At 40.2% G+C, this 9,631-nt stretch overlaps 3 protein-coding genes across 4 annotated transcripts in view; 2 read left to right on the forward strand and 1 right to left on the reverse strand.

Moving 5' to 3' along the window:
- Window positions 1-3,308, reverse strand: part of LOC101850192 (phospholipid phosphatase 6) — a 6,841-nt gene extending 3,533 nt beyond the window's left edge. Inside the window, exons 1-2 of the mRNA XM_005104900.3 lie at window positions 2,968-3,308; window positions 86-411 (exon numbers count right to left, since the gene is read on the reverse strand). Coding sequence (XP_005104957.1) covers window positions 86-389 — 304 coding nt within the window. The 5' untranslated portion in view covers window positions 390-411; window positions 2,968-3,308. The remainder of the gene's footprint in view (window positions 1-85; window positions 412-2,967) is intronic.
- Window positions 1-9,631, forward strand: part of LOC101849949 (alpha-tubulin N-acetyltransferase 1) — a gene marked incomplete in the record, with an annotated part of 361,461 nt that overhangs the window by 33,927 nt on the left and 317,903 nt on the right.
- On the forward strand, window positions 3,368-9,324 carry LOC101850587 (protein FAM78B). Of its 2 annotated transcripts, XM_005104902.3 has the most exons (4): window positions 3,368-3,822; window positions 6,259-6,372; window positions 7,368-7,601; window positions 8,616-9,324. In XM_005104902.3, the coding sequence occupies exons 1-4, from the start codon at window positions 3,593-3,595 to the stop codon at window positions 8,947-8,949; spliced, it is 912 nt and encodes a 303-aa protein (XP_005104959.1). In that variant the 5' UTR covers window positions 3,368-3,592; the 3' UTR covers window positions 8,950-9,324. The 2 variants fall into 2 exon arrangements, with proteins under 2 accessions (XP_005104959.1, XP_005104960.1); XM_005104903.3 differs by lacking the exon at window positions 6,259-6,372 and having other exon boundaries at window positions 3,390-3,822.

Here is a 9,631-nt window from a genome sequence, read left to right on the forward strand (position 1 = left end):
TGTGTGTGTGTGTGTGTGTGTGTGTGTGTGTGTGTGTGTGCATGTGAGTGCAAGTGCCAGGTTTTGCCATCCTATTTTTACTTACCAAAAAACAAATTCACAGAGATTTCAATGTCTTGAGATCTATGAGAACACAGAAACATCACAGCAGTCCCAAGTATCCAGGGTACTCCGTGGCAACTGATTTCTAGAACTTTCATCAATGGCCGGAGATAGCCTAGGGGGGCATCCCTGGTGGCGCATAAGGCAAGTTGCTTGGTGTACTGATCGTCCAGCCTCAGGAAGGAATCCCACACAGACAGACACGCAGACGTGCACACTTGAGTGGTCGTTTCCTCCTCTGAGATCTGGACATCATCCACTTTTTGTACAATCGGGCGTTTCCTCATCTTGAAATGTTGCCTGCTCTAACTGAAAAAAAAAAATGTTAAAAATAAGATCTTTTCCCCAACTTGAACAAAAAATTTTCTGAAAGCACATGTCTACAACAATTGTCAGTTTACAATACATAAAATATATACTCAAAATACATTCAGTCACACCCCCCCACTTCAATACCCCTTCCACAGCACTGTCACCGATGTTCGTTTGTCTTGCTTTGGATTTTAAAATATCCATAAATCATAAATCTTGAATACAAGTCGAGACATTAGCGAATGAAGGAGGTGGGGGGTCACCTGGTTTCAGGGGTAAAGTTAGTGAGAAACTGGCTGCCAAAGATGAGTTATTTCCTTAGCTTGACAGTCTAAGGAAACTGAAAATTTACCTTATTTTGTGCCTTTAATCAACCTTTTTTCAGTAAAATCCTAACAGAAATGCGTTCTTTAATGGGCATGAAAGGTGTTGAGCCAAAAAACAAAAATTCTATCAAAATAAACCTGCAGAAAAATGCCAGTTTCTTCACTTTGATTATTTTGACGAGTGCCTGATTTCGCCATGGTGCTGCCTCACATATTTATGATATATATATTACACATTGCTGGTGCTAAGCCTGAGTTCTTAGCAAGCAAGTAAAATGAGAAATTTCAGTTCTCAAGGTCAGCAACACCAATACTCCGTCTATAGGCCAAGTACATCATATTTTAACTTAATGGTGAAAAGTCAGAAAAGTTGAACAATTTTTAACGGTTATAGAGCTTAGATGTTGGAAAAGGGATTAAAAAAAAAAAATCTTCGGAAGTTGACTGATTATCTAAATATATATACACACCAGCATTATCTCAGGTTCATTTTTAAATGAAACTTTGCACCATATATTGCAAAATTGCAACTACACTTAACACATGACCAGACAGCACCAGTCCCGCAAGAACAATTTTGATCTACAGTCTCATTCCCACTCCCAGTTGTATTCACAGCATTCATTTCAGAAAGTTTGAAGTAACAAACTGCACCATAAAAAAACAACTTAATCATGAACTAGTCTGGTCATAAAGGCCTATTTCTCATCTGTGTGAATAGCATCCCAGGCACCCTTCAGGCTTCAGGAACAAATCCTACCTGGTTATCACAGTTTCATCCGGAGACGTCTTCAATGGAGATAGACCAATCAAAATGTTTCGTTCGTCAAGATCAAGTTTTAAAAAATCTTACACCCCCCCCACCCCTCCTCTTTTTAACCCATAATTTGATATTTTGTAGTTAGGTTAAAAATTTTCTTGAAAATAATTGATTTGCGACAGTTTTATAGCTGCTATATTATATATGTGTGATCTGCAGCAAACAGTACGCAGTTTGACCCCCAAAGCAGTGCATATGAGCGCAGGAGTACTTCTCTGTGTATGTATAGTTTCTGGGTGCTTGCCAGAGACATCGAATATCTTTTGCCAGTTGGTATTTTAGTAATGGTAGCGTCAATTGCCACCGAGTGACGTGGTGGCAATTTACAAAAATTGACTTTTTGTCAATTGCCACCGAGTGGAGTGGTGTCAAGTCTGAAAATTACACCATCTTTAGCTTTATACATAATGTGTGTCTAATGGGTCAATTTGTTCTCAACTAATTTCATTGGATGAGCATCTAGTCTAGAACTACGGTACCAACTTGGCGTGTTTTCGATGAGACGTAGGCCTAGATCTAGGCTAGCCTTAGCCTACACTTTGGTGTAGAACCAACACAGGCAATTCTAGAAGTAGAAGGTCACAAACGCACACAAACTGAAGAAGAAATTCACGTTATACCGGGGAACATAAATCGGGGGACGGGGGTCAGGAAAAGACACACACACACACACACACACATTCACACACACACGCACACTCACACACAAACACACACAGACGGACAGAGAGGCGAACGCACAACACAGAGCACTCGAGCACAATAAGCTAGATCTACCCACCAACGCAAAAGAGCTATGTACAATTTACTTGGTGGCAATTGACAAAAAGTCCATTTTTGTCAATTGCCACCGCGTCACTCGGTGGCAATTGACACTACCTTTAGTAATTTACTATAACTCTGACTCTGGTCTTTTATTAAACTTTTCTCATTCTTTCCAATTCCTTGTTACTGTCTAAGACTAAGAGCAACAGTTTTAGACTGTAAAATTACTCATTTAAAGCTCAATGACAATGTTCTAGATTAGTAACTCACGCAAGCAAATTGGCAACAAACAATCAAACAAACATCTAGATAATCTAGTTAAAGTAAGTCCTGAGCCCCTGACTAAACAACCATTTCATTATTGTACTAATAGTATTACATAATTATATCGCGACCGCACCCACGAGGTCAAGGTCCACGCCCAAACTTCTCTGGAACCACTGACTTTTTTTATTCATCATCAGCTAGGGATAGATCTAGGGGTAAAAACCAGAGTGAAACGATTTTCGAAAGCGGAAACCAAACCTCACCCTTGACCACCCATAAAAATATGGTCTAGATCTAGATTCTACAAATTTCTGAAATCATCGGGACTGTCGTTTCTTTTATGTCATGTCAAGTTATATATATTTATCAACTTACTTGTCTCCAATTATTGACAATCACCAGAAGTACAGTGTGGTACACTCCACTCGATAAGTTTATTTTCCCTTGTTTTCAAACAATATTATAATTTCTTTTAATTGACACCTCTTCAGATAGATCTATACGCCCAGGACATTTAAGGATCGACAGCATAAGTAAAGGTGTCGTAAAAGTGGATTAGATGGTTTCCTTCGATCACCTTTAACCGATCATGAATGATGTACTCACAGAAAGTGTGACGAGTGACGAGGAAAGGAACCAAAATATAAACAACAGCTGTTTCCGGTTCATAGAACGGTGGTCTGGGTATTACTCTCTGGGTCCAAAGAAATAACATTTCAATAATCTAGAATAATACTAAGTATACCAGCTGTATAGATTAAATAATATGATGTAAAAGATTTCATTGTTGCAAGAATATTATATGGTTATTACAGATAATCTTTCTAAAGAGACATGTGAAGCTTGCGTGTTTTGCACAAAAATGGTATCGAGAGTATACTGACGTAAACAAAAAGAAGGACATGGTAACAGAATCTCTAAGGCCTTCGTGAAAGATTCTGGAAGTAGCACATGCTGCAATAGCTTAAAATAAAACCACGGAGGCCTTCACTGGTTTCAAATGGACCGTTCCGTTCATTCTTCGGAAGGAATGGGACACGGTTCCTCCATGGTTTGGAACGGGGCCTTAGATAAAGAAAATAACAATAGCAATGAAAATATTTCGTCAAGCAATGAGAACGTTGGGCCCGTCATCAGGATACTCGAGATAGAGGCCAAAATCGACAAAGAACCAACTCAAGTTGATGAAAGCTCGTCTGCAGTCTTGAAATACCGAACGCCCAACTTCAGGTTAGTCAGATTTGGCCTAGCTGAAGTCTTATTTAACTGAAAGTTTATCTCTAGATCTAGATCTAGATCTAGTAGTAGTATGAAGTACGGCTGTGGTCAGGCTAGTCACATATCAGCCGTTCGTTGCTTTCGTTGCTTGCTTTCGTTTCTTATCCTTCCTGCACGTTGTTTTCACACTCTGGTATCTGTAGGTTAGTGCTCATGGGACATGGATCTGGCAGTTTGAAACCAATCTAGGTTCATAGAGAATTTATGTTCCTTCCAGACCATGTCAATCCTATTCTTGAAAGCATTCAATCATTCAAGGATGGTGCAGACACCACATTTTCCGGTAGTGAATTCCAAGCGTTAACTGTGCGTATGCTGAAGAAGTTTTGGCGGACTGCTGTTTTCACATGGTTTTGTTTTTTTCAATTTTAGACTGTGTCCCCTGGTGTTAAGGTGAAGATCGCGGGGTAAAATATTTCCCGTTACGTTGTAAATTCCTGTTAAATACTTGTAACATTCAATCATGTCGCCTCTAGCTCTCCGATAGTACAGCGATGGCAGATCCAATTTTCTGAGACGATCGCAGTAAGCAAGGTGCTGTAGTTCAGGAATTAGTTTGGTGGCCCGACGTTGCACTTTTTCAAGTTGTTCTTCATCACCTTTAAGTCTGGGGTGCCAGACCACATTTCCATACTCTAGATGAGGACGAATGACTGATTTGTAGAGAGTAGAAAGGGACACTTTGTCCAGCATTGTGAAACCTCTCCGGATCAGTGCGAGAAGATTGTTAGCTTTGTTGACCTGGATACTCACGTGTTTGCTGACTTTTCGATCACTATCAATATTCACACCTAGGTCTTTTTCTAGTCTCACAGATTCTAGAGTGATGCGTTCACCTTTGGATGTCATTTTGTACTCGCATGGGTTTCTATTTTTCCCAATGTGCATAACCTTGCATTTTTCTGCATTAAACCTCAATTGCCATGCATCAGACCAGAGCTGGAGTCTGTTCAAGTCATCCTGGAGGTTGTCCGAAAAGTCGAGTACTTCAGCAAAAATCTTCGTATCATCCGCCGCGAACAGAAAAGTAGCAGAGAGGATATTTTCAGGGAGGTCATTGACGAAGCATACAAATAGAAACGGACCTAGCACACTTCCCTGAGGGATTCCCGACTGCACATAATTAGATCTATTAGTAGATCTAGGTTCTATGAGTACCCATGGCATGGCAATGCAGTTCCACTAGAGTTGGCTGCAGTAGATATAATCTAGAACTATACAACTAAATCTCTAATCTATTTATAAACTGCGCAAACGACCGTAATTTTGTCATGTCCAGGTATAGTGGCTTTCGGTCTCCCATAAAAGCATGGGGTGCCCAACAAGTATAAACTTTAATTAATAGTGGTCGCTCGTTACGGAAGTCCTCCCTTATTTGCTGTTGGACCCCCCCAACTTTTTTGTTTTTCATTTTACAGGATGACTTGCACAGTGCCAGTGCACTTCTACTTTCACTATACTTCAAGCTTGGACTTGAAAGAAAGCCAATATAATATTTTTCCTGACGAGCAATAATTGTGTTTCTTGACATCTGGATTTGTATTATCCATACCCTGTGATAGCCTAGTTCTACTATGTTAAAAGGCTATGTCTGCTGTCACCACCACATGTCTTCACCTGGCCATTATAATTGTGCAAGATTAAAAGATTTGGTAAACACATCATGGATCGGTATAGTCTGCTAGTGTTCTCTCTTGAAAAGTGACTTAGGAAGTTTTAGACTGAGCAGTCAAGATCATGCTTTTATTTTTTGTTTTGCTTCACCTGACCCTACTTCCCACATGGGTGAGTAAAGAAATTGGAGTTTCTCATTTTGCATGTATGGCAATAATGTATAATATATACACAGTTAAATCTGACCTAGTTTACTGTAACAGCCATCTACATGTCTAAGACAATCACCTGTATGTGTACTGTACAAACGACCACGCCCCCCCCCCCCCCTTTTTTTTTCACTGTAATGACACTGTCCAAAAGGTCCACCTGTCTAAGACACCCACTTTTCTACTCGACGATGGGTGGCCATTTTTATGATTTTGGACAATTATTGTGCAGTTTATGTACATTTATGAATGTAGTTTGTTAGACAAGTAATAATAATAATAAAGTGCATTACCCTGCTCGACAGCAAGCTGTCGCGCTTTGCACTATATTTGTTCCCATGCAGACCCTATAACACTCAGAAACAGTTTTCGGCTTCCCGGGAAGCTACAGTGCAAGCAGCTGATTAAACGCTCAAATACTAACAAACTGACAAGATCTTTCGCTATAGTCCTAGAGCTTTCTCTCAGCTCTCTGTTTCGTCTGTAAAGATGAAGTTACCATTTTTTAAATGTCTACGTGTTCAACATCAACTCTAAAAAGGGGCAAAAATCATGCATAATTCAGGGCGAGTGCTACAGTGGAAATTTCGCCCTTCTCTGACAATGAAGCCTGGAAGGTTGGCTGGATCCAGGCATGCACTGATATGACATTTCATAACACTTATGGCAAGGAGGGATAGTGAGTTGTTGAAGTGATGAAATTTGTTACAAGAATGAAGTTTACTTGTTGTGTTGACTTTCAAATTTCCCTATTGATGGAATTGTTGTGAAACAACCAACTTTTGATTTGATCTTTTTCTATTTATTGTTTTTGCGGCTTTGATTTTCTTCCTTGTGTTTGAAGAAAATATTTGATATTCACCTTTTTTTTTTTCCATTGAAAGACTGCCACAGATGTTAAGATTGATATTAGATGAGTCAGTGGACCTTTATTGCAGCAAATATTTGAAACATGGATGGAGTTCCTGAGACTTGTTGGAAAATTTTTTACTTCTAACTAGATTACTTTGTACATTACCTACGATACTGGTACTATTTTATATACAAAGTACTTCAAAGGAAATTGATAACTAGAATGTGATGGAGCAACATCTAATTGTTAATTTTATGCGCATCTGTTAAAATTATGCATGAGGCAAACATACAAGTCATTAAAACTGGTGAAGAATCTCATAAAAGTTCTATTGAATCCATCATTCTTACTTAACATTTATTTCCGGTCTAACTTCAGTCAATTTTTAACCTTTAAAAATTTGTCACCAGTGTGCGTATAAAGTACATTTTAAAAAGAATTATCTGGAAACCGGTTTAACTGCAAAACTCTTTTTTTTTGTATTTTAGTTATCAAAGTCTTTGACAGTCTACTCCCAATGCCTCGTTGTGTAATTCACATCATGATTTTTCTGAACTACTTGGTGGGTTACATTTCTGATTTATGCCATAAATGTATGAGTCACATCCTCAATGACAAACACCCCCCCCCCCCCCCCTCCTGCACTCTCAGGGGATACGACATCATCTTATGTCAGGAGTACCAGGTAAAAGATGTTTAGCCCATTTAGAAAGCTTTAGTCTGCAGTACATTGTGGTAAAGACTTGCGACTTTCTTTCCCAGTGGAAAGTTTCAATGTTCTGCTGTATCCGCCTCCTAATCCTACGTTCTCTGTCGTCCAGCACCAGCTGGGAATTCCCTGAGCTCACGTCGGGCAAACAGACCATGATCTCGGACTGTGACGGTCGCCACTACCCGTGGTACGGCTCCCGCAACGAGACGGTCATCTTCAAGGGGCCCTGTGACCGTTACCAAACTGCCACGGTGTACATGAACGACAACTTCCACCCGCATGTTACCTGGAGAAACCCGGCCAATCGTCACCAGCTGGAACCCAACCTGACGCACATCATCAGGTGAGGAGAGAAAAGTGACCCCCAGTGGCGATTGTTTTTCATTAAAACACCCAAGATGTATACTGAGACAAGGACTTGAAAATCGATTATAAACTAATGCAAGGGAATAAAAAAGATGCTTCCGCAATTGCAGAATGGGTCAGTTGTTTTAAAAAAATGTATTTTGCTGATTTAATCGTAACTGATGCAGCGATGTTGTAAATGGTTTTCATGTGTATGTTCACAATTTTGGAGACAGGCTGCTTCCAGCCTAATCTTCGGCACTTATATTATTATGATCTAATTGTGTTGTAAGTACCGTAAAACTGCCTATGCCTGTGTGTCGAGCCACCAAACATTTTGATTGTAATGTAAAACAGCAATTTCTTTGAAGTAGAGCTTTGTTCTGCCTTATTGCATTTTTTATATTCTAATGACACCATCCAAGACATTCTCTTATATATCTGAGACAACCACTTTTCTCCCCAACAGTGGGTAGCGGTCTTGGAAATATTAAATTTTGACTGGATTTCAATTTCACAGGTTGCTTACATTTACCCCCCACTTCCTCTACTGACTGAAGTGTCTTTAGGCCATTCCCAAAGGGGGGATATTAACATGTTCTTAAGTACAGTAGAATTGTAAATGGGCTGATTTACCAATGTCATGCTCATACTGTTCCCGAATAACATAGGGGGAACTGCTGCTTTTTCTTTTCTCATCCTTACTATCATCATTTATCCTCCACTTCTTTTGTGTGTCACTCTCTTGTCAACTGCTATTTCCGGGGTGCCTTGATGGTTAAAGCAGACTTTGTGCTGTTGAGGCTAGAGAGGTGAGTAGAGTAAGCCTGATTCCCGGTTTGGACTTCTCTGTTGACATCCATCCCTTGGCGCTCATATGACTTTTTGCACATGCAAGCGCCGTAAAACGTTACTAAAACTAAACTAAACCTCTCCCTTTATAAGAAGCAGTGGTAGATCCATATATATATATATATATATATCTTTATGTTTTCCTTCTGTTTCCCTGCAGAGACCAGAGCTTCTACGTGTGGCTGGTGGCCTGGAACATGGTCACCATGAAGAGCTTTGTCATGCAGACCATATCCTGGTGCATGCAGCTCGAGATCGCCATCGACCCGCGGCGCCCCCTGGGGGAGCGAGCCACGCTCATCAGCAACCCGGTGCCCCGCCAGCCCATCATCCTGGACTACAATGTGCCCATCCCGCGCTGCGCCCTCACCCCGCCCTGCGCCAACTCCGCCCAGATGCTGGTGTGGCACCCGCGCCGCGGCAAGCCGGTCTGCGTCATCCCGCCCGTGTGGAAGAGCCAGAGCCGCAGCCCGAAGAGGGAGAGCAAATTGTGATTTCCAGAACATCTGCAGAAGTATAGTGTCGAGCAAATTGTGATTCCCTGCACGTCTCCAGAAGTATAGTGTCGAGCAAATTGTGATTTCAAACAAGATTGCAGAAGTTTAGTGTCGAGCAAAATTGTAATTTGGAGCATGTCCGAAGAAGTTTAGTGTCGAGCAAAATTGTAGTTCCGAGCATGTCCGAAGAAGTTTAGCGTAGGATTTTAAAAACTTTTTAACCTTCTAGTGCCCACAACAAGAATATTGGCATAAAAATTGGGCTTTCTATTGATGTGATGAGGACCCAATGCAGATTAAAACCACTGAGGTTAATTCATTCACTTAACTATACATGTGCATTTTGAACCCCTTCCCCCCCCCCCCCCAAAACCAGAACAATGAGACAGACAGAAAGGGAGAGGGAGAGAAATAGGGAGAGGGGGTGATAGAGAGAAGGAGGAAAAAAACCAAATGAACTTTGAAAACAAATAAACAAGTAGACGAATATAATGCATATTTGAAACAGAAAGAGATGAAACAAGCAAAGTGATGAATGCAGAAACGGGAAATTCACAAATTAAAATCATGCGATGGTGAAAAAGAAATAAATGAATGAATAAATAAATAAATAAATAAATAAATAGATAAATAAATGAATAAATAAATAAAGGAATAAATAAATGAATAAATAAATAAA

Source organism: Aplysia californica, unplaced genomic scaffold (genome assembly GCF_000002075.1).
Source record: "Aplysia californica isolate F4 #8 unplaced genomic scaffold, AplCal3.0 scaffold00441, whole genome shotgun sequence".
Taxonomy (NCBI): Eukaryota; Metazoa; Mollusca; class Gastropoda; order Aplysiida; family Aplysiidae; genus Aplysia; species Aplysia californica.